The sequence below is a fragment of the Perna viridis genome, chromosome 5 (assembly GCF_037379345.1).
Source record: "Perna viridis isolate PV_CMFRI_1.1 ecotype Kerala chromosome 5, ASM3737934v1, whole genome shotgun sequence".
NCBI classification, from domain to species: Eukaryota; Metazoa; Mollusca; class Bivalvia; order Mytilida; family Mytilidae; genus Perna; species Perna viridis.
In genome coordinates this window covers 20,230,130-20,256,118 of record NC_142449.1, presented here as the reverse complement: position 1 = coordinate 20,256,118, position 25,989 = coordinate 20,230,130, and the positions used below count along the sequence as shown (strand labels likewise).

Below are 25,989 nucleotides of genomic sequence, written 5' to 3'. Positions count from 1 at the left end.
ATTATGTGCCTTAAACTTTGCAAAATTCACAGAAATAACAGTTTTTAGGACTTTTTTTCTAAACGCTTGCAGATATTGATATGATTTTTGGTATATAAGTTCATCATGATAAGTTATAGGTCAAGTATGTATTTTATTTTGCTCTGATGATTTTTACCAAAAGTATGGGCCTTGAACTTTAGACAATTCACAGAAATATCAGTCTTCTGGACTTTTTACTTATTTTTTTTAACATTTGCAGATGTTGACATACTTTTTAGTATATAAATTCACCATGACAATTTACAGAACAAGTTTGAAGTTGGTTCCCCTCTGATGAAAGTTACATGCCTTGAACTTAGCTAAATTCACAGAAATAACCGTTTTTGGACTTTTTTTTTCTAAACGCTTGCAGTATATGACTTGCTTTTTGGTATATAAGTTTACTATGATAAGTTACATGTCAAGTGTACATTTTGTACCACTACGATGATATTAACTTTGGATTAACTAAAATTCAAAGAAATCACAGTCTTGAGTTTGAAACTACTATTCTGGGTAACAGAATTTAGTTAGAAGATAAAGGTCTAAAGCCTGAGAAAACACTCTTATCCCTCTTTTATCGAGGTCCTTCCACATGTATTTCTCTTACAAACAAATTTACTTGAGTATCTAACATTGGGACGCGTGGGGTATGTGAGAGAGCTCATTAAGGTTCTTTAATTGAAAGCTCACAGTGGAGAAAACATGTTAGCAATGTTGTAGGTCATATAAAACCTAGTTTTTGATGCTCATTTAACACAGTATTTCAAAGGAGCTACATGTACACCATGGTAGCAAGTAAGTGTCCAGTTTTGAGGCATGTCAGTCTGGTACATTGCCTCATTTGTGTGGCAGGAACTTCATAGTTCATACCAGTCAAACAGGTATAAAAAAAAATTCTGTAGTAGTGATATCGTTTGCTGTATATGGCTAGTTGAGTTCTTGATGATGTTATGTACATTTTTTCAATGTTTCGAATATCTTCCATTTTAAGATTCCCCCCACCACTGGATACAAACACATAAAGAATAACAAAATTAATTGATGTTAAAATATATTCAAGAAGAGAGTAAAAAAAAAACAATATAGAGCTGTGCTATAAGGATATGATAAACCCGTCAGCTGATATACCAAACATCAAGCATCTCTAAGTCCCTTTATTGTTCACTTTGGGACAATGTATGCTAGACCTACAAAGCCTACAATAATTTATAAATGATATTAGTAATAGCAAATATCTTACACTGGGCAATTTTTATGTTCTAATTTGTAACCTTCATACAAATGTATGTATCAATGAAATTAAATACCTTTAATTTTATTAATGTATTTGTAAAGTCTATGAATCATCTGGTTTAATCTGTAAGTCCATAAAACACTCTGGCATATGAAAAGTCTTTAATATCAGAGTTAATTGAAAAGTTAAAAAAATCTTAAATTTATTATATTCCTAGTTTGAAGAATCCATGCCTTGTGTATGCTTTTTGTGTTACTGTTTTTGTATTAATAATTGTATGTACTTAATTATATTTTCTCACAAAATCATGTTTTTGTTTTGCATTTCATATATTTACTTTTGTGTAGTTTTATTTGTTTCATTTGCATTTTAGTTGGAAAAAGTACCAAGGAAATTCTAAGGTAAATCATATTAGATATTCTCATGTACCTAGTTTATGCACTGCAGTGGTAAGATTGCATGCTTGTCATTTTTTTTATCTGCTTAATAAATATTTATTGTACCCCACTCATTAAATCTATATTGCAATCACCTTGTCGGTCCATCTGTATGTTACAATATTTTCATAACAGATTGCTCAGTTTTTACTGAAGGGAATGCTTAGATATTTGTTATATTGTTTTTTTTATGATGACTTGTACCGTGTCTCTCTTGTCAGTCATCTACTTCCTGTGTACTGATCGACTTAGTAATTTTTTAGGTGCTACAAAATGGAAATTTCCGTAACAGATTTCTCAGTTTCTATTGAAGGGAATGCATAGAGATTATTTAGTATTTTGCTTCTGCATGACCAATTGTACCGTGTCTCCCCTTTTCAAACTTTGACTGAAATGTTTGAGTGAGGTTATTCTTAATACGGCATAGTGTGCAGCATTTCATTTACAGAATAATTTGTATGGATTGTTGTAAATAAATCCAGATAACATTTATCCAGCAGATAAATCCATTTATTCAATGACAATGATTGTTACAAATGATCAATACACTTCTCAGTAACCTATCCTTTCTCTCCAATTGCATGTGTGTTTTCCATTGATAAATAAGTTCACTCTTGATATAGATGATGAAGTTGCTTTGTAGACAGCTATTGTGCATCTCCTATTTAAAAAAAATGGAGTTGTATGATGTTATATCATAGTTGTCATCTATGTCATTGTCATCTGTATAATTTGAGTGCAATAAATTAAATAATGGTTGATATTTATAAAATTTATAACAAGGTTCCAAACAACACAAGGAAGGTTGTTATTGATTTTTGGAGTTATTCTCCCAATCATTTTGAAGTAAGGGGCAACAAAAAAGCATTTTATGTTATTTAACCATATAACTCCAGTAAAAGTAAATGAATGTCTATAATGTCATTCATTTCTTTCTTATAACATCCAAATTTAATTCTAAATTTAATTTTTATGTTGCGTACTCATAAAAATCTGCTTATAGAATGGTAAATATTGATCGGACAGTGGTGGGCAGGTGGGGAAAATGCATTTCTCTTCAGGTCTGCAAGACTTTTATTTTTTTCACAATGCTTACAGATATTGAGTTATAAGACTGGTGTTCTTACATCTCGTATTTGAATTTTCTTATTTCAATTAAACTTAATGATACTTCCAGTTTCATTTGTAAATGTATAAAATACACTTTTTGTATTTTTGTTTGATCTCCCATTCAAAATTTGAGTATAGGTAATATTCAAAATTTGGAAAATACTCCACTTCGGTAAAGATTATTTGGGGTAAAATGGCAGGCCACTCAATAAAGAGCAAGGGAGTAATTCACTTGGGAAATTATTGTTGATTGATTTTAAGTTGGAAATCAAGTTTTAAAGACAAGCTTTAAAAAAAACAACAACTACCCCTGGACTACAGGTTCCTGACTCAAGACAAGCACATAAAATATGTGGCAGGATTTAACATGTTTATGAACGTTTAACCCTCCCCCAAACCTGGGACAGTTGTGAGAAAATACAACAATAAATCTGTTGAATTTAGATTTGACTCTTGAGATCGATACAGTATACATAGTACAAAAGACAATAAGATGTATCAACCTTGAAAGCGTACTCGCTTTATATGTAATCTAGTATGTTTATTTTGGTATCAGGTTTTTGTCCAGTACTAATATAAGTGCCGTATAATTCGGAAACAGTTCTGGATTTCCCAGATTGGAATATTTTCTATTGTCTATTATATTTCAATCCGTAGATCTTACATTGAAAAAAAATTGTTACAGATTACTCTCTCATATAGTAAATATATGGCAAACATTTAATGAAATGCCAGTTGGTTATAACAAACATGAAATTGATGAAAAATATATTAACAGGATATAGTAGTATAACATGTATAATAACCAATGTTCAATAATAATTACTTGAAAAAAAAACTTTATTACAGATCTGACTCAGAGATGGAAGAAGAAGGTACGTATGATTTAATGTATTAATTTCTTGTGCCAGTTTTTTTTTACCACAACTTATTTAAGACAGTAAGTGTATAAGATTTATCCAGAATGCCATATATTACACTATTGCCAAAAACCCTTTTCCTTTGATACTGGTTAGCGTTTTACTTTTTTAATTGTCAGTTTTCATTTTTAAAGATCAACTCCTCTGAAACTTCAAGTGCCAATATTGGAAACTATTTTGGGTTGTTGACCTCAATTTCCCTTACCAATGATCATGTTTTGTGTGGTTCAGATGGCTCAGCAGGTAGAAGGAATGATATTAGTATTAAGTATGAGGATCTCTTGAATTGATGAAATGTTTGCTTCAAATGATTTGTCTAAATGATTTTAATTCTCCAAGCAAGTAATTCATGCTCTTAAGAGCTTTTAGTTCAATATAGCTGTAGTATGGAATGATTGTGGAACACTTGAAATGACACTTTAAACTTGAAAAAAACGTTTCGTGCTTCAGAATTGTGATTAGGTTACTGATATTTAGATGGTTTACAAGACTTATAGTCTGTAATTGGGTGAAAGCAGATATCGTAGAGAACTGCATTTAAATTGTCAATGAAAGCAGTCTTTGCTTTATTAATACCCCTGCTGATCAAAGTTGAGTTTCATTATGAAATACAGCTATTATATTCTTTACTCTCTTCTAAACACAAAAATCGTTCATTCCTTCTGTACTTTTAATCAACTCAACTTCTTGGTCAGTCAGCTAGGCTTTCTTTCAGAGTTTAACACAGCATTCAAAACATCAATCATCAGAAAACAAATTCACCCTCTTTTTATTCATGGAAACTGTTCATAATTCTTTCCAAAACTCTGCTCTTAGGACTATTTTTTCAATGCTGACCTTGCTAAAACTAACTGTTGTGCAAAAACCTAGAATGTGAACCATTTCAACTTTTTTAATTCACTCTCAAACCATGCATCCAATGAAATGTTTTTTTTTGTTCCTTCATTTTTTACACTTATTTCAGTGAGTGTGGGCTATATTGCAATCACCTCATCCGTCCATCCATCTGTCTGTTACACTTTCTGTAACAGATTTCTTAACTTCTGGAGGGAATGCTTAGATGTGCTTTGGTTCCTGATTCATGGAACCCCACAGGTAGCAAATAATGACCAGAATGGAGAAAAGTGACCATTTTCGAGTGACAGACTCATCTTCATGCGTTGGCAAAAAGTACAAAATTTAATTTAAAAAAAAAAGCTAAAATGTTGAAGAATATAAAAAGTGTAAAATTTAATTTGGTAATGAAGACAATTGATATGAAATATGCAGTTTGGATTTTATTGGGGGAATGGGGATTTTTCTGGGCGGATAGGGAGAATGGGGATGGTATATGGTGATAGTGGGAAGTTGATTCCATTTAAGAGCTATACATGTACATATGGGTTCTGTTTGCCAACACTGTGTCTATGGACAGAAGCACATTAATTTATATACAAATGATTTAGGAGTTGATTATTAGCATGGTAGTATGTTCATGAGATATAATTAGTCTGATATTGATTTTTATCAACATAAGTTTTGCTAGTTATTGAAAAGAAGCTGGTATAAAGATGACCTTTACATAAAAAAATATTTCTGTGGATTTTTATAGGTGGATTAAAGGATAACACACTATACAAGTCAGTTGATACAGGCAGTAAGATCCAAGTCTCAAGTGAATATGCAGAAGTACAAAAACCTAATGATGTGTATGCTGAAGCTAACAAACCCAAAACACAGAAAAACAATAAAGACAAGAAACCAAAAGGTAATATTATATTAATCTGATACATGTAGCTCATTTGGTAAATTTACTGATTTACTGCAAGATATTGACCATCTATAGTTTCAACTTGTTAACATGATTTTTGGTGTTTGTGATTCTTCAGACTCAAAGTGCATTACGCCTCTGATTTATGTCAGGAAGTTCCCTACTATTTCTGAACAAATTCACAGAATATATAATTCCTTTTTTATCAGTAAATATCTCTTTCAAAACCAGTTAATATGTTTCATGCACTTATTCAGCTTACTAATATTCTGTCATTCCTGCAAATAAAATTAACATCTTGTCTTAAAATCAAATGAAGATTTGTCCTGCAAATAAAATTAACGTCTTGTCTCAAAATCAAATGAAGATTTGTCCTGCAAATAAAATTAACATCTTGTCTTAAAATCAAATGAAGATTTGAGGGACTCTGTTTTGGCTTTGAAACATGTTTAGTAATATATTTGCTATAAGGACATTTAGTTTTTGCAAAATGGGTCAAGAAGCATTGAAAGTGTTCAGCATGTTCTACTATTTAACACACTTATCAGAGGTGAAGGGCATTGAATTTGACCTAGTTAAATTGGCAGGAAAATTCAAATTGATAAAATATATCTATTTTTTTTAATCTTGTGTATGGCTTGAAAATCAATTTTTCTTAACCAGAGTTTTTCAGTGTAATGGCAAATTCATTTTTTGTGAATGTGTGTCAAGTTAGATACTGTTAACTATTCATTTACAAATCATATCCATATCAGTTAACCCTCGACATATGAGGAGAGAAGTCCCACAAAATCAATGAAAAAATTAGAACATCCCACATAAAATGTAAGATTCAAAGGAGGTTTTTGGTTAAAATTACTATATTTTATATGAAAAATACGAAATAATTGAATTTTTACATTAAAAAATGGTGCTTATGTACAAATTTCCCACATGAGACAGCGTCATTGGAAAATAATATCCCATGTGAACTGTTCTATAGGTAATAAGCCATGCATATATCTCTGAATTCAACTCTTAAGGGAAGAAAACCAGTTCTTAATATATGGGAATGCAGATTCGTGACTACAGTTTTATTTCACGTCACGTAATCTTTGTTATTGACTGTGTGTGCTACTATTTTCAATATATTAGAAAACCTTCAGTGCATACAGCACTTTGCTTGGTAAATATATCTGAGACTTTTTGCTTGGTCACAATTGGTTTGAATGTTTCTATGAAATTATAAATTGTTGACTGGAAAGCTGTTGTAAGCAGCAGAGATGAACAGGGCTTTGAAATTTCATGTTGTTTGCTTGACAATATCTGTTGAGTAGTTGTTTGAGTGTTTGGGCTGTGAACCATTAATTTTCTAAGGAAATATTTCTTGTAGTTTTTTTATGTCCCATCTACAAAGTCGAAGTGTCGGTCATTCTGTCCTTTCCTGATAATCGGTTTTCCGGATCTAAACGCCCTGAGATATTGTAGATGTTTTTGTATACAGGTGTATATTGATGTGTTACAAATCACATTCAAGGTTTGTTCTGGTTTCTTGACTTTTGAAAGAATGGTGCCCTTTAAGTTCGAAATATATACTATGACCAATTTATTGAACTTTAATACTACTGTAAAACATATTTTTGTCTTTGGCGTCTAACTTAAGTTTGTTTACAAAAACTTGAGTAAAACTATGTTTTTTTTGACATTTTAACACATTATTCCTAGGAACATGACAGAAGGCTCTAAATGTTTTGGAGGTTTTTGCCCCACTCCTTTTTGAAGTAAAAGTCTAAAAGTGGGAAAATGGTGTTATCATTAGAATTGATAGGAAAAATCTTATTGTTGATCCAATTTTTATGATTCAGATATCAATATGTTCCTTCTGAAATTCTGTTTTTAATTCTTTTATAGGGAGGCTTATCTTTTACTGTTTTGGAGTTCAAGGGGTACAGAATTGAACCATGGCCAATAAAAATTAACTTTTTAATTTTTTGTCGGATTTTGAATTTTTTTTTTAGATTCCTTATTTAAAAATACCTGCATGCATTTTATAATCAGATTTCAGAAATCTTTTATCATTTACAAGTCATAAAAGACCACGACTATTTTATTTGGGTCCGATTTTGACGATTTATTTTTATCGTTATCCTTGTGGAATTCCCTGCTTGCTGTCGTCAATCAGATTTCAGGTATCTCTAATGGTTTTCAACGAAAAAAGGGGTCAAATGAGACACATCCTCCAAAAAATCAACTGTTTTAGTTTATTGGGTTATTTTGATAATTTAAATTAATTTTCAAAGTTTGTGCTATACATTCTTCAAACTAGATGTTGTGCCCATAATGAACTATAAGTTGCTATGCTTAAGAGTGTCAAAAACTAATATTGTATCCACAATTACCCTAATTGTTCAGGCGGTCATATTATGCTGTGCTGTAGGAAGCTCTTTATTTTCTAAATGCCTTATGTGATGTTTTGTATATAGTTGTATATTGATGAGTTACAGATCAAATTCCAGTTTTTTTTTATCATTTTTTTTTATATTTGAATGAGTTTAGCCCATGAACGTTTTATATGATCACAAAAAAATGTTTCTGTGTGCGTCATCGTCCGTTTCATCGTAAGTGTAGTCTGTACTCACCTAGTTTTCGTCCAATAACTTGAGTATCGGTTGATCTTTAAAAATTGTAAAAACAAGGTTTGGAACCACAAAAGAATGGTTTGTAATGTTTTGGGGGTAATGGTTCCAGCTGTTTTAGAATCAGGGACCACAAGGGCCAAAAACAAGCATTTCATAGGATTTAACTATGTAACTCAAGTAAAAGTGTAGGAACATTTTAACCATAATGGTTAGACTTTGATTGATTTTAGGGTAAAGACATGAACTTTTCAAAAATAAGTGGCCAAAAAACAAAAAGGCAGAAACATGGATTTGCCTACAATTACTTAGTATTATTAAATAAATCCTTTGAAATTTGATGGAAAGGTGCCATACCTCAAAAAGAAGACTTGGATTGCTTTTTTAGGTTGTGACTTGAGTAGAGTAAGAATAAGGGGCCAGAAACAAATATTTCTTTTCTGATTTCTTGACCATAGCTTGTTTATTTCTGGTCTGATTTTGAATTTTTTAGATTAAATTCCTCATGTCCTCAAAATCATTTACAGCATTTTTTTTAATATTTCGAAATCTTTTATAGTTTTCAAATAACAAGCAGCCAAAGGAGGCCAACCCCAAAAGATCATCTTTTTTTATTTTTTTGTGCAGTTTTAGAGATTTTTAAAAATAGATTCATCATGAAAATCTCTGCCTGCAGTTTTCAGTAAGGTTTCAGATATTTCTTTTAGTTTTTGAGTTATAATGGGCTAAAGTAGACCACGCCCCAAATTAACTCTATCATTAACAATTTTTAGATAATGAGGCACTAATTGATCCGTGAATGCACCCTGAAGCAGACCTTTGCACTTGAATTGAATTTTAAAATATTTTGCAATATTATGCTAAAATGAGTTTTTGTGTCCATAATGAACTGTAATCCCTATGTTTAGTGTGTCATAAACTAATATTGTGTCCACACTTGTCTCAAGTGAAAATAGTTGAGTTGAAATGGCTACGGGTGTATCATTTTGCACTTGGCAAAGTTTTTTTTTCCTAACGCCTTGAGATGTCGAAGCGTATTTTGGATACTGGTGCATATTGATGAGTTATAGATTAAGGATAAGTATTGTTCTAGTTTATTGATTTTTGATGGAAATGTGACCCTTGAACTTCTTGTTCATTTTTGTTTGAAGACTTTTTTTCTAAATGTTTTTAAATATTGATCTGATGTTTGGCATGCAGGTTGATATTGATGAGTTACAAACAAAGGTCGAGTTCTGTTTTGCTTTGTTGATGTTTTTGTGGGGTACTACTTGTACTGCAGACAGGGGCATCTATGTTATGCTGACACATCTAGTTAATGATGTATTTACGGTAATAGTTCTTATTATAAATCTTGGAAATTTGTTCCTATTTTTTGCATTGGTAAAGGTATCAGTGAGGAATGTAGAAACATTTTGTTCTGTCCTTTAAACATCCATAATCATGTTTTATCCATTGTTCTACAACTACTACATCCTTGAGGTAAAAGCTTTAAAGGGATTTTGACAAATCATAAAACACTTAGTTCTTAGAAATCATTTACTAGGACCAGTCAATATCACAGGCTGCGATTTTTCATTTGGATTCCTCATGAATACACCCTCTCAGATTTCGTTTTCTCTAATGGTTGTGGATTTCCTTAAAAATCTGGTTGTCTAACAACTTCTTCTATTTACTATACGTGTAGGAAAAAAGTTGCAAGAAAACAAGAAGCAGAAATCTAAAGGTATGATTACTTTTCATAAATATATCCATTATTAAATTTACTATATAATTGACACCCCCAATGATATATAATTTTTACAAAGTTTGGGGGTATATATGAATCACCCTGTCTGTCTGCCTGCCATTTGTCCATATTTCGTGTATGCTCAACTCCTAAACTGCTCAAGGAATTTTGAAAAAAACTTGATACGAAATTGGGGCATCACATGTAGACATACATGAAGGAATATTGTAACTGTCAGGAGACTCTAAAAGGAAATAATCCAATGTAAGTTTTTTTTACATGTAAAAACCCTGTAAGTGCAACTTTTCATAAACTGTTCAAAGGATTTAGATGAAAAATTACAGGCAAGATTTGCAACATATCCAGATGTGCATGAATGAATATATAGTTAATGTCAATAAAAGTAAACCTTGAAAGTGCCACTCCTAAACTGCTCAATGGGAGAAAGTTGAACTTGCAGGTTATACATTCAACTGCCTTTGATGCGGTGGTATTGTCTTTTTGAGCTTGCTTACCGAATTTCTAGGTTTTGCTTCAGATAAAATGGAGGAATTATTTGAAATAAAATCTTTCAGATGGTATGACATAGGTTTAAAACCTGTGAAATTCAGGGTTTTGTATCAACTGGAGGAAAGAAACATGTATTAATGGAAGACGTTTGTGAAGAATAATTAGTTTCTCAAATGAAGATTGTAGAACATTAAAAAATTGGTAATGTTGTGAAACTTCTTTGTGGTGGTAACAAACTCTTGAGCATATTCAATAAATTACTGAAAATGAAAAAAAAACAAACTTTAACATTATTTCTTCTGTAAAAAATAAGCATGGCATCATTAACTTCTAAGGGGCTTTTTTAATTTTCACTACTTTTGTGATCAAGAAAATAGTGAGAAAATGAGTTGCCACAATAAAGTCTGTTTATAACAGAATATATGTTTGAAGTGTTAGGCAGTACATAAATAGCTGCAAAATTTGATTGAAATCATCCATTACAAAAACAAGAAACCACAAAAAGTCAAAATTTATTTGGTGACAGTATTTTGTAATCTTGTTTATAAATGACTTTCTACTGTTATCCTTCTACAACCATGACACTCTGCCCAATCTGCTCAACAATACAAAGAATTGACAAAGCTGTCGGGATATTTAAACGGACCAATTACTATTGCAAAATATGAAGCATTTGCAAACATTTTAATAAAAAATCCTCAAAAAAATTCTCAAGCAACTTCCTGGGTTATTTTTATTTTTTAATCACTAATGTTGTGGTTGTATAATGGTATCATCACTATACACAAAAATAAGTACTGTCTGTCCCAGGGACAGTGATTTTCTCACTGTCTTAAACTGTGAATTCCTGTCACATTACTTTGCAAGAACTATAAAATACTATCATTACTTGGTACAGGTCATGGCAGTATATAACAGTCCTTACCCTCCGACTATTATGAACTGTCTATCACTTAAACAGTCGAAGACAGGAAAAGATAGTCTTTACCTGTATTGTATCTTCCTGTGAAGGACTGTTATTGATAATTATAGTCGTTAACAATATATCATGGACTATAATGAACTGTACCTAATTTTCGCAGTTTATAATAGTCAGCGACAATATTTCCTACGCCTATTATGTACTGTCCCTCACTGTTAGAGGTTGTGATAGGTAATTGCAATTTTAGTATAGTCTATTATGAACTGCCATGGTTTTTAACAGATCATAATAGGTAATAACAATTTGAGTTGATCTATTATGAACTGTATTGTCCCGTTACAGGTTATGAAAGGCGATGACAATATTCTCTTAATCTGTTGTGCACTGTCGTAGCTTGTTTCAAATCGGGACAGATTTTAACAATTTCATTAGACCTGTAATACTAATAGTGTGTAATGATTTGTAACATTCTTCGAAATTAATGGGTGTAACATAAATCTTGTTGTCAATTACGCCTCCTGAGAATTAAAGATAGTACATGCGTGTGAATAAAAAAAATACGTGTTAAGTGGGTGCCATCAATAATATATAAATATGACTCATCCTTTAACTGAACTTTATACCTGCAATAATTAAATGAAAGTATGATTGTAGTACATAGATCTTTGTAAATCCCCCTATATATATTATATTAACCTCAGCTACGCTTCGGATCATCGTATTTGTCTTCTCAGCGACAAACTGGTTTTAGTATTCTATTTGACCCGCAGTGTAATTTTAAAACTAACATCAGTATAAATGAATACAAATTTACTGTTCAACAAATAACTAATGCATAAGAAATCGCAATCCTACCCAAGATTTGTTTTATTATTATTTCACAAGTATTTACACAATGAAGCCTGATATTCCTCTAAGGAAATTTTCAGCGTGACGATCTGTCTTGTGCTTTATAAGTTTGATAGTGACAGTTTTTTTTTCTATTGACACGCACAGAGGATATCGAACGTGGTTCTAGAGAGCCAAAAAAATACTGAAACGGGCCAACTGCTCTGAACATACACTGAATTTACTGAACAAAAATATGTTTAGTATTATTCAGTGATTCAGTGGAAATTCAGTGCGTTTTATTCAAGTCATGTTCCGAGCTTTTGTTTTAATTTCAATAACATAATTATTTTGTTTCATGTTGCAAAATGTGGTCCTACATGTACACCTAACTATCAATCCCCAGTCGACACCTGTGTCACGGATGGCCGAACCGTGAAAAGATAAAATAAGCCACCCACGCTATCTTTTACTGTAGCTAAAGCGTCCTTTGGAATTAATTTCTATAACAAAGTAAATCTGATACACAAATTGTTGGTATTTTATTGATATCCAAACAGACCAAAGTAAAGTGTACATAATAGATACATGTATAGTGTCTCGGGGGTCATGAATTATTAATTATAATATATATTGCAAAAGCATATATAAAAATTATCTTTATACATAGCGGATGTAACTCATCGAAACCATACCTATTTCGGTTATGAATGACATGTATTTGCATTGGAAAACTTAGAAGGATATTTATTTCAACAAAGTCATGTGTGTTAAAAGTTATCTGTAATTTTTTTTATATCAGAAAAAAAATTGATGGGAGCCATTTACCGCACCTTTTTTCAACGTTTGTGTAACATGCTTTGTTACGGTAACACAACTAAAACTAATTTCCGTGACTCTTTCCAACGACGCTCATTAGACATCGCCTGCGTCATGTGTATGCTTCTTTTTTTTTCTAAAGAGTTTTGCATCTTTTTTTCTTTCTCTTTCTCACTGTCTGTACTTGTACCATGTAACCGCTGTCGCCACTTGCCAAATGCATAATTTCAAAGAATAACAAGCATTTATATTTCAAGTCACATATATACAAAAAACGTCATGCGTATGCATGTAATATTTTTTTAATGTTAGCATTGAGTAATATTATACCTAGCTGGACTTGACAGCAATTTTTTTGGAAATATCTTGTGATAGTAAAGAGCAAAACTCACAAAAGTACCTATTTGGAATATATTCCAGGAACCCTATAAATAAAGCTTCTGTAATTAAATATGCATACAATGACCTTCACTATACTTCATTTACAACAGATTACCTCTAATTCAGATAAAGCCTATTTTGGTAAGACACATTCCCTTCTTTTTTTATTTACCGAAATACTAGTAGCAGTAAGGTAAAATCTGTATATACCAGGCTATATAAGTATATTAATTCTTTATTTTATTTTTTTACTAAAGGTTTCGCTCGTTTAAAACAAGTGTTCATTTTGCAAGAGCATTGAAACTGAATTAATAAGCTTGTGGCTTGTTTATTGGATGTATCCTGAGACGTGTAAAATACCACATGTATATACAATTGAACCACGTACACTCTCCAAGTTGGATTGGGGACAGATGTTCCACCCCCTTAGGTCGAAATAATGTAGTTGATTATATAGCAAGTTACTGAGCCACGACAGAACCAACCCCATCTTAGGCCATTCAGGGGAGCCTCTCTTTTGAGAATCTCTGGATCTGCCTCTGACTATGATGCGTGTCAATTTCATTCATGGATGGACATATAACTACTTAGTGGTTTCATGGTACAAAAGTGAAAACATATAAATAAATCATGAAATGTTAAAGTAATTGATTCACATACACGTATCAGTCTAACCGTTGTAGTGAGCATGTTAAATGTATGGCTGTTGTATGTTGTGCACGAACAAAGTGGCGGATATAAAGGGGCCCGGGGACTGGAACAGCTTTGTGTTTGAAAATTGTGTCAATCATTGATAATATATGAAAATCGGAGTACAATAGTCTAGACTCCCATCAATCTCCACCCTCAACTGTTTTAACAACCATGATCAAAGGCTTCAACTTTTGAATTCTGGATCGACCGCTTTGTAATTGAGCTTAACTGTTGATTAATTAAAAAAAAAATTTGCAAAATTGAAGAAAGTGAAGTTTTAATTATTATGATGTTGAATTGCAAACAAAAATGCATTTAAAGGCTTGCTAATTGAAATGATGTAATATGCCATTTAAAAATTTATATGACAAAAAGTGTCAAATATTTGTTGTTGCTAATGAATATTTCTGTTGCTAAGGAATTAAAATTCGAAATATGCAATGCTGAATATGTTTATGATACAAATTATACCCTTTTGTGCAGTCAAAGTCAATCATGCAGAGTATATAGGCTATGATAATACAATATAATGTGTTCTAGTGTTTCTGAACATGTACATATTGTACAAAGGTATATAAAATGCTGTGGAATTGTGTAGATCATTGGATGGACTGTCATTACTTTTATTAGCGAACTTGTAAAATGATATAAAATACATTTTTAAACATCATTGTAAAATAAACAAAAACTTATTATTATAATTAAAAATTATACATCAAGAAACAGTCATTTCATATACACTTGATTTTTTTTCTTCTTTCTTTTGTGATGAATGTGGCATGCTTTTAAAATCTCTGTAATTATCATGAAAAAAATTTGTAAAAAATAACAAATGTGTCTTTGCAAATTATCAATCAATTTATATGCAGTTTTGTTGAAAATGGCATGTTACAAATAGATGTCGACACCAAAAGTAATGTTTTTTTCGAATAGACGGAAAAATAATTACCATTATTACTTATTATTTAATTTGAAACAACGTTTAAATATCAAAATAATTTCTTTAAATTTGAAACAAAACAATAGTGTTCAAAGTTATGACAATGCAACAATTTATCAATTGAAAATGGATAAACATGGAACCTAAGTTATTCAGCCAATCAAAAAACATGTTATAAACCGAATCAAATTATTTTCAGTCGAGCATAAATAACTAGATGTTGGATAGCATGAAAACCTTAAATGGTTAAATTCTTTTTATATACATAACCATGATAGACCGATTTTTCTATTTTGAAGATCTCGTTGTAATTTTAAAGGTGAAGAACAGCAATAAAATTTTCAAATCGAAAGAAAAATAAATAGCAGTGTCATGACTCCAGAACCTATAAAAAATCTGCATAAGTAAGACCTAAAGACAATTATGATAATTAACTGTAAAGCTTGATTATCAACCAATTTGGCAATCTCCAGATACTGGAAAGCATATTTACAGCATGCAAACAGACAGATGGACAGACTAACGGATACATGTATATACCATAATGCAATGCATCAAATTTTGATGGTCATATAAAAATTTCATGTCTAGAACAATTACATCATCAGAATATATAACCATCTATTACATCAGTTATTGTCAACTTTCGAAAACAGAGTTTTCATCTAAATCTGCCAGAACAGCCATCAAGTCATCATCATTCTGAATACTCTGTCCCTTAGAAATAGCTCTGTTACCAAGCCTTGAGAAAAATGAAGTTATCTGACAAACAGACAGATAGTCCCTCCCAGAAAAAAAGATGATTTCCAGAATCATCTGTTGCAGTGTTATTTTCATGCCACTGTTTTCTCCACTTTCAAATTTAGATCTTAAAAATGCTTTAACATGCTCTGGGAATCGTTTTCTTGTCTTTACCGACTTTAGAGCCCATCCTTTAGAAACTGAAGATATGCCTTTTTGATGTTGAGCATTTCCTATTGATTGCAATACTTTGGCCAATTTCTTTTAATCGGATCATCAGTTGATTCACGCTGACGCTGTGTTTCCATTTCATGGATGCCAATAATTATATGTTCTTCTAGCTGTGTTGAAGACAGCAGTACACCCATCTTCAGTGCATAAAAGTTTATTCTTTGATGTGTCCTCAGCATGTTCTGTACCCAACTCTGTTCTTTTTTGAAGAACCTTTCCATTCGTGGACTTGTGGAATAGAAAAGCCATTCAGGAGGACAAACCCTGTTTCAAGTTGTGTGGTACTAGTGAGAGAAACTAGATTTTCTGTTGAGGTCATCCCTGTCATTCCATAATTTTGGCATACAGTCATTCCTTCAATGTGGAAATCAATTTCATTTAAAGTGGTGTTAATCTTCATTCACGCGGCCAAACAAAACTTGCCTCGATGTATCAATTTGGCCAACACAAACCTGACAACCAACTACACCTGAAAAAGTACCAAATATTTAAGAAAAAAATAGTTTTGTAAAAAGTTAAATTTAAAGTCTAAGTAGCAGTCATTCTGAAAATCAGACAGGAGGTGGTCCATGCATCTACAAAACCCACCGAATTAAGTTTTATTTCTTGTTCAAAAACAGTTACAGATCACATAACGAGTCTTAATTTTTTATTTGGTTGCTGCAATTTTGAGACAAAAATAACATAAATACATAAAATTGATACTTTGCAAGAGTTATCGCTCTTAATTCGGTTGATTGCGTTCACTATACCCCATTTTATCCATTAGTCTTTTCTGATAATAACAAATACTTTAATGGTACCAGACAAGTAGAATTTTAGAGCAATGGTAAATAGCATCCTAGGCCATTTGACAAGTATATAATGTTTTATATAAAAAAGTACCAAAAGTATAATAGTTATAAATATCATTTTTAACATACCTTTTTCATAATCAATTGCTGTTTTCATATCACCTGCAGTTAAAATATTATGTCCTGCTGCAACATACGTCTTCATTCTTGTTCTCATGTGAGCAATCTTTGCATCACAATAGGATTTCCCACTCCGTGCCTCTGAATAGCAGTAATTCTTAATGTGAATGTCTTAAAATATATATTATAATGTAAGGGTATGTTGAACAGTAATTGACTATTGTCATAAATTTGTCAGATTTGCAATTTGGAGATAACTGTATTGTATTTGAAGATCTGGAGCCATCAATCATGGATTTGATGGTCACAAATATTACAGGTACATTGTGTTACGAGAAACATTATTGAAATTTTTGTCATAACTTCAATGATTCATATCCTAGACCAGTAGTAGGTTGGGCATTATAAAACATTTTGCCTTTTTTATAAAACAGTGTTATTATTATTATTATTATTATTATTATTATTATTATTATTATTATTACTATTATAGTTTAAACCTGAATATAAAATAATGAGAGTTCGTTTCCAATTCTAGTAATGATTTAACAAGAATTGTTCTCAAATTTCTTGAAGGCTCTAATCATCTTAAATGCATTTATATATATATTGTAAGAGGCATGTTTGTAACTGTTCTTTCACTAATTCCTGGAATAGTTAATAGTTTTTAAAGACATTACATTAACTTTGATTATAATTTCAATGACATTGAAGCAAGTTAAAACTTAGTTTGAGCATTATTTCTACTAAAATTGAGGTCATTCAACATAACAAAACAGAAGCAATCCCTCTTAGCACGTCCATTTGTTCGTCCATTTAGTGGAAATCTCTGTTGTTACTATTTACTATTGAAACATAGTAATATTAAGTCTGTGTTGATATGTAGTAAATAAGCATCAGCGGCACATTAACAATTTATTATACAGGTATATATACCGAGTCCCTTCTAATTAAATACAGGTAAATAATAATACTATGTAAGGAAAGACATCTTTCACCTCTCATGCTCCCGTGTTACTTGCTTTTCTCTGACACTAATATCCACAAGTTCAGTCAATTAGAATAAAATCTATCTCAGTATTTCAACGAAATTACTTTTTCAACAAAGAATAGGTTGTACACCATAGAAACAACCCGCTAAAACCCCAGATGACTAGGATGACCTTAGTTTGCTTTTTACAAGTTTAAACACACACAACTGAAACGAGTATGGTTTTTAGCGTGTACATTGTGATGCATGTAACTCTTAAAATTTTGCAACCACTTGTCTGTCTTTTACTAGATTAAAAGTGAGACGTCAGATATCAAATAAATAACCGCGGAAGCGTATAAGCTTCAGTTAATCTCTTTATTTTTTATGTGTGTTATTACGCTAAGTTTTGAATAAGCATCGCGTAATACTTATAACATATCTAACAAAAACTATTCCAAGCACATTATTTTCGGTGCAAACAGTAGTGTCGATTTACTTTGTTTTAGACGTAACACTTGTTCACAGCAGGGTCTGATTGATTGGCAAGTCATGTTCTTCCTTTCTGTCAAAGGACGTTAAACCATAATCAGTCATTTGTAAAACGTTTGCAGATTTTTTTTTTTTATAAATATGAAGTGCTGGGTGTGTCCGTCCCTCCGTTTCTTCCGTTACTCTGGATGGGGGTGATGAAAACTATTATTTTTTTTTAAATGATCATACCATTTTTAAGCAATAGTAGTATTATGATTTCTCTGACAAGGGCCAGGTCAGTTGAAATGTATAATACAAATCGTCTAAATAGCGTAAATAATTTAGTTTTGTATTTTGATTTTTCGTATATGAACTCAGTAGTATAAGGATGAACGTCACATACAAGTATCTAGTCGATTGTTTTCCCGAATGCACTCAGGACTCCTGAGCAGTGTTTCGACACATCGATTCAGGTTAGTTTTTAAGAAATGTTTTGCTCATGCTCTATCCTACAACATAGTAACAAAATCAAATGATAAGGAAATAGTGACTCTTTCTATTTAATAGTAGTATTAACAATTTGCAAGTTTATTCTGCTTTGAATAATGAAACACAACTTTACACTCAGACCATTTATTCCTTTTTTTCATAAAAAAAAAAAAAAAAAAAAAACAACACAAAAACAAAAACAAAAACAAAACAAAACAAAACAAAAAAAAAAAAAAGAAAAAACAAACAAATAAAACCAAATACCACAACACTGTACAGTCAATACTGTTTTACTCCCTATTGACATCAAAGACTGGGACAATGGCATGGATTATTTGCACGTGCCTGATATACATTTTCAAACGCCACCCGACAAGACATATTTGAATCATTTTCCGCTTATCCGTCCTTCCGTTTATCCCAATATTTCACCATAGTTACGTCTGTTATCAATGGATGACACGATTTTAATATTTTATGTATTTAGATTGGACACGTTTGGTTTCTAGTTTTAACTTTGCTGAGGAAAAAAATGGTCAACTTCATTTTTACGATATTTTTGGTAGATGCTATTTTCTCAAGCTACCCAGCGTTTTATACTTCATTGTACATGTAGCTAAACATATTCTAAGGAATTAGATTAAATAAGAAAACAATATATCTTGGCATTTTTATTGTTTTCTTTTATTTTTTGTAGAGAAAGGTGCGTTGATCAATATAATATCATAGTATCAGATTAATTAATTGACTTGGCGTTAATTCAAGTCGTTGACACGTTTGTTTATTACATGCATTCCGGGTAATCCAGATAAACGCAAGTGCAACCCCAGGGTGTGCTCCACAGTAATGATTAATACAAGTACTGCCTTCCGTTCTAAATAACACATTTTTTTTACATTAAAATATAAGACAAGGATGTTTCTCACATATTATTTTCACCTTTAAATTTATACTCTTCGCATTTTTCTTAGAAAAAAAACAACAAACAGATAAAGGGAACTAATGGCCAAATTTGTACTTATATACTAGTAGTCAATGATTTGTATAGTAGACTGAAACGACCATGATATAATATAATTATATGTTCTGGATTTTGTTACACCCATTAATTTCGAAGAATTTTTGATGCAAATTGTTACAGACTATTACAGGTCTAATAAAATTGTTAAAATCTGTCCCGATTTGTAACAAGCTACGACAGTGCACAACAGATCAAAAGAATATTGTCATCGCCTTTCTTGACCTGTAACGGGGCAATACATTTTATAATAGATCAACACAAATTGGCATTACCTATTATGATCTGTTAAAAATCAGGACAGTTAATAATAGACTACCCTAAAATTGCAATTACCTATCACGACCTCTTAAAGTGAGAGACAGTGCATAATAGGCGTAGGAAATATTGTCGCCGACTATCATGAACAGCCTTAATTCGGTACAGTTCATTATAGTCGAGGAAATATTGTCAACGTCTATAATGATCAATAACAGTCTATCACAGGAATATACAATACAGGTAAGGACTATCTTTTCCTGTCTTCGACTGTTTAAGTTATAGACAGTTCATAATAGTGGGAGGGTAAGGACTGTTATATACTGCTATGACCTGCACTTATTTTAGTTCATAGTAGGTGCATGCTGTTGTTGTTAGCTGACTCAGACAATTACATTTGGTTTCTAGACAGTTACTTGGGTAGAAGTGTGTAGATCTTTAATTATAACTAAAGGTGCCATACCACAAATAGAAGGCTTGGATTAACTTTAGGTTCTCACTTGAACTGCTTAGGGGTCAAAAAGTGCCCTAAAACGAGTATTTGTATTTCGTCTGTACAGTAACCTGGCTATAAGTTAATTGATCTCTTTATAATTATACCACAAGGTGTGGTACTACAAAAGAAAATGTGTAATTGATTATAACGGTTGGGATTTAAATGTGGAAAAATGTAAGAATTTTCATAATTTTAGTACAATAACTTGATTAAAAGTGAATGGATGTCTCTGAAATTGTACCACAAATTGCCATGTCCTCAAAGAAAGTCTATAAACGGTCTTATTGCAAGTATTTAAGATATTCAGGGTAAAATATTATCCTGTGTCATAATTTAATTACGATCAAAATTATATATGAAGCTTGAATTTTGTGTCCATATTGCCCTAACAATTCAGGAGGTGTATCTAGTATTTTATTGAAGGGTTTTTTGTCCACCCCTTTTGTAAATAAGGTACTAAAAAGGGGTAATATGTATTATCATAAGAATTCAGAGGGAACTTTAATGTTAATCCAATTTTGATTATTCTGATTTCAATATGTTCCATTTTATTTTTTCCATTAGACTTCTCTTTTTCGGCTTTGGAGTTACAAGGGGACAAAATTGGTCCAAGCCCCATAAAGCAACGCCATCACTTGGCGTCTGTAGTCATTGTCGTCGTCGTTTGTTAACAGTTTTTTTCAAAAATTTTCTCTTCTGAAACAAGGATCGGTTCAGGTACTGCATCTAGCATAAAACTCATCTGGGGAATTTTAGTAAAAAAACTTGGCTGCCGTTACTAAAACTAGAACATAGGGGTCAGACAGTATATTTTCGCATATATCTCCAAAATCGTTAGGTTTACCTAAATTATGACGTGGGTAAAAGTGTTTAGCATGATGAGATCTATCTGCAGTCAAATTAACATTTTGATCCATTAAGCCATGTTGGAGCTATTTCCCTTTTTCAACGTTTATTGTTATTTTTAATATTATTTCTTTCCAAAATCTTCTCCATTGACACTACTTGTTTAGCCAAATTCTATTAATATCTGAAATAAGCCTTATTATTTGGACTACAAAAGCCTTCCGGGATAAAAGTTGTCAGACGACTCCATGTAAGAGTTATTGCCCTTGAAAGGGGAACAGTGATGTTTTTTTTTTACTGTTTTTAGCCAAAATCTTGAAAACTGTAATAGGTAGAAAGAAAGAAAGAAAGAAACTTTCAAGTCCTACCAAAGTCTTCTCATTATTCAAACATTTCATGGTGATTATATACATTTTGAAGATTTACACTATATATTAAAGAGACATTTTATGATTTTTTTCCTACATTTTTAGCATGCTGAACCCAGCCTTTTTTTAACACTAGATTCTATTATTAGGAAATTGCATATGGAAATTTATAATCCACACAGTAGTTTGTTTTAATGCTTAGTGTTAACATACATATTGAAGACACTTATGTGCTTACAAATTTATGACAGTGACGCAAGAATAGACGTGTCTTGGTCTTTTGATTAATGCAAAGGTATTTGGTGAACACCCTAAAATCATAACTAAAACATCTTTTAACTTACATGTGCTATATTATGTCCAAACATCTTGCTGTGCTAATAATAGATGATAAGTCACTATGTTTAGGTGCGTCAAATAGTAATATTGTGTCAACATCTGCCCTTAGTGAACAGAGTTCAACATGCTGTGGTCATATCATGTGGCCCCATAAAGCTCTTCATTGGTTTCTTAGGGGCAGTCATTTACCTTTTAGAAAAGAGGGATTTTTTCAATGAATTATAACAAACCTTTACTTTGATAGGGCTTATCATAGGCTTTAACCCTAACATAATCAAAGATAAAGAACAAGGCCATAAAGCAACTTACATATTTCCCAAATGGATACAATAAGATATGATTATTAGTTTATTATTTGTTTGGTTCAGACTTCTTTTCTGTGTACTTTGGAATGTGATGTTGTACATGTGTCTTCAAAAGAGCACTCGAAAAAATCCTGCAGTTGATCTTTCACAGTTCTAATTTTAAATAGGGGAACACCAGCTTGCTGTCAATATGACAGTTTTGAAACTGAAATATACATTTAGACACAGTTGAGCAATCTATCTCAGTTTTATGTACATGAGCTGATGTGGGTAAGTAAATGTTCAAAAATACAGAACTGAAATTAACATTCCTTTTTTAAACTCGCTTTAATCCTAGATGAATCATCAGTGAACTCACCTCAATAAGATCCACCCTTAGTAGAGAAAAAAATGCACGACTTCTTCTTTGCCTCCCTGCCAAAACTTGAGGAGTTCTTGTTTTCACCATCCAGGATGGATACACCAAACCTGTTCAGTATGCCAAATAAAATATGTAAGAAAAGATAACATACACATTTAGACTAAAGACCACAGTTTAATAACATTGACACTTAAGTCATACAAAGTACAGAATTATTAAGAACTTGCAGAAGAATAAAAAAATAGCAGGCTGTAGTACTCCACAAATTAGCCCAAACCTGGTAGGGTCAGTTAGGGGGACATCTGATTGGACGGGGTTGTTTTTTTAACCAAAAGAAGTCCATCTTATCCAAAAAGGACTACTTGTGTGCTTTAATGTCTGCTTATATCAAAAGATTGTATCAAGGGGGCAAACAAGTTAGAGTTAATGATGGAAAAGGTTATTTATAAATAAAAGTCCTAGGGGAAATTTTGTAAAAATGAAGCAGACATGGAAACTTTGTGCGTACAATATATCATATTTTCAATAAAATTATTTTTTCCTCCTACATGAAGGGCTGTTAAATAACAACCTTGATAATCTGATAACCAAAGTAATTTTCTTGAATGAGAAATTAAAATATTATTTTTGATGAATATTTGTTTATACTGCAAACCACTTGTTTATCGGGCCCAATGTTTAACAGTCAATTCTTCAATAAAGGTTTCATTTTCATTAAATTACCATGGAACAGCAAAGCGGAAAAATTATTCCAATTGGAATAGAACCAATCGTACGTGAATATGCCCCTGGCCTCATGTACTGCAAACATTAGATATTAGCCAAAGAGGTTATGGGGTACCTATCTGAAACGAGTGACTTTCCATTAAAGGATGATAAAAATTAATGTCATCTAGGACAATATTTTAGACACGCCTTATGCCAATCTTGCTTCGTAGGTTTAATACAATTTAAGATTTGTTTAATAAATACTCTATTGCCTCAAACATTCAATGAGCTCCTGAATCAGGGATGTGGGAAAATGTGTCTCAAATGGTCACTTTCCAAAATCTTTTGCAGATATTAATCCTTGGTTGAAAAATACTCAGTTTCTTTTAAAACAATGAGGAGTGATTGCTTTTTGTAAATTATATTTTTGTCCTGATATGACGACTTATTTTATGACACTATTGCATGCAAATGCTATTTAATCACCACGGGTATGGAATATGGAGGTTTGTTGTTCTTTAAAACCCACTAGATTTAACCAACCATTTCATTTGAAATGTCTGTAGCAAGTCAAGACCATTTTGGTAGCTACTCTGGTGATATATCTATTTTGTCAGTATATGTCTGAGCCCACAGAAAAAAAAAATTATTATAGTTTGGGCTTAGCTGGGCCCGATTTAAAAATCTGCTGCTGTTTTGATGTATCAGAAACAAATCTCTTCCAAGATAATCTAGCTCCAGAATTTTAACATGTATAATAAAATCATTTATGTAAAACAAACGAAATTGAAACTTAATTTAAATATGAATTTAAATAGATTTGCGTGTCCTTCCAAGATAGAATAGAAGACAAATGTCATTGTCTGCATCTGAATCGTTACTGTATGTATGTGGAAGGGTGAAGAAGGGAACTAAGATTTTAGTGGAAAAAAATGTTATCTAGGGACAAAAACCTGAGATGAAAAACAGACAAACATAACAAAGAAAATAAAATAACCAAATCAACATGTACAAAGCAACAAAAGCAAATGAGCAACTCCGACTCCACTAATGACTGGGGGTATTGACCAGGTGCACCAGTAGGGTAAGCATCCTCTGCTTTTCTAGAAACACCTGACGAGTTGCTCATAAAAAGTCAAGTTTGGGGCAGACGACTAAGGAAAGGAATTTTATGACACATTTAACAAACATGAGCTCATGGTGTAGAAGATACACCCCAACGATTCACGAGTTCACAATGATGACCAGACATGGAAAACAGACATACACAACAAAACACAAAGTAACTAAAATCATACATACAAAGTAACAAAAGTAAATGAGCAACTCAGACTCCACTAAAAAACTGGGAGCATGGACCAGGTGCACCGGTAGGGTAAGCGTCCTCTGCTTTTCTAGAAACACACGCCGAGTTGCTCATTAAAAGTCAAGTCCGGGGTAGACAAACGAGGAAAGGAAAACTATGACCCGTTGAATAAATCAATTTTCATGGTGCTGATGGATACATCATAACGAGTTCATGATGACAACCATTAAACTTTTGTAGTGATGACTTCAATCTTGTAGCAACATAACCCTGTTCCAGAAGCCTATTTGTTGGCGTTCTAGCGCGATACAAAAAGTCTGCGTAGTTTCGGCAAGCTCTGGCATAACGTATGAGTTGTGATATGAACACTTCATACGCAGGAGCCGAAGTGATGTTGCCACAGATGACAGAAAAGTTAACAATTCTGAATGAAAAGTCATCACGTTTGTCGTAAAGTTTGGTCAATAGTTTTCCTTTACCATCGATTTCTAAGTGTAGGTCAAGATACGAGGCTGACTTCACAGTGTCTGTAGTATCCTTTATCTCAAGTTCTTATGAGCAACTCGGCGTGTGTTTCTAGAAAAGCAGAGGACGCTTACCCTACCGATGCACCTGGTCCACGCTCCCAGTTTTTTAATGGAGTCCGAGTTGCTCATTTACTTTTGTTACTTTGTATGTGTGATTTTAGTTACTTTATGTTCTTTGTTTTGAATGTCTGTTTTCCTTGTCTGGTCTTTGTCCCTGGATTACATTCTTTTGATTGCCGCTATAACCTTGGTTCCCTCGATTACTCTTTGTTGACGGTGGGAGAAATGATCGTTTTCCTTCATCTTGACTTTTCAAACAAACTGGTTTAAAGAGTGTTGAATTCAATATCCTAATTGATGGCAACAAGTCTGTATAATGATAAGGTGGGGTCAGAAACAGGAGTGTCAAGACTTGTTTTGTAAAGGGAGTGTAGTAGAGTGAGAGGTATAGAATAAAGTTTGGTTCTATTGTGATGAAGTCCAAGAGGTTTTTGTATGAAAGGAAGGAGACCATCTATGGAGACATCATGTAACTTAGGTGACGTATAGTGGGGATGGCCATGACTCCTTTCCCGTCTTGGATTTTTGTCAAATAAATTCTTCACATTTATGCTATTGTTATATTGGCTTGAAAGGTTTCCTATACCTTTGATGTTGTCATTGCATCCGCAAGGTATTGCAGTACCTAGTCTGCGAATCCAGTACTCCTCTCCCTACGATAGTTTT

General features: G+C 32.3%; 2 protein-coding genes across 3 annotated transcripts in view; one reads left to right on the top strand and one right to left on the bottom strand.

Moving 5' to 3' along the window:
- The window catches only part of LOC148616443 (cell adhesion molecule Dscam1-like), an 82,588-nt gene that overhangs the window by 25,209 nt on the left and 31,390 nt on the right, over positions 1–25,989 (top strand). For both annotated transcript variants that reach the window (XM_088583461.1, XM_088583463.1), the window contains exons 8-11: positions 1,632–1,659; positions 3,655–3,680; positions 5,317–5,472; positions 9,778–9,816. In XM_088583461.1, coding sequence (XP_088439587.1) covers positions 1,632–1,659; positions 3,655–3,680; positions 5,317–5,472; positions 9,778–9,816 — 249 coding nt within the window. The remainder of the gene's footprint in view (positions 1–1,631; positions 1,660–3,654; positions 3,681–5,316; positions 5,473–9,777; positions 9,817–25,989) is intronic.
- Positions 15,552–16,895, bottom strand: LOC148616445 (uncharacterized). Its single transcript, XM_088581640.1, has 4 exons — positions 16,808–16,895; positions 16,289–16,353; positions 15,903–16,021; positions 15,552–15,654 (listed from the first exon to the last, which is right to left on the bottom strand). Exons 1-4 carry the CDS (start codon positions 16,893–16,895, stop codon positions 15,552–15,554), a joined length of 375 nt encoding a protein of 124 aa, XP_088437766.1.

Bases quoted from the DNA above. Each gene is read 5' to 3' on its own strand.
- LOC148616445 (XM_088581640.1), bottom strand. From the start codon at position 16,895: ATGAGAACAAGAATGAAGACGTATGTTGCAGCAGGACATAATATTTTA. The intron at 16,354-16,807 runs GTATGTTAAAAA...GTACTTTTTCAG, and splicing joins AGCAATTGATTATGAAAAAG to GTGTAGTTGGTTGTCAGGTT. The intron at 16,022-16,288 runs GTGAATGAAGAT...TATGCACTGAAG, and splicing joins GGCAAGTTTTGTTTGGCCGC to ATGGGTGTACTGCTGTCTTC.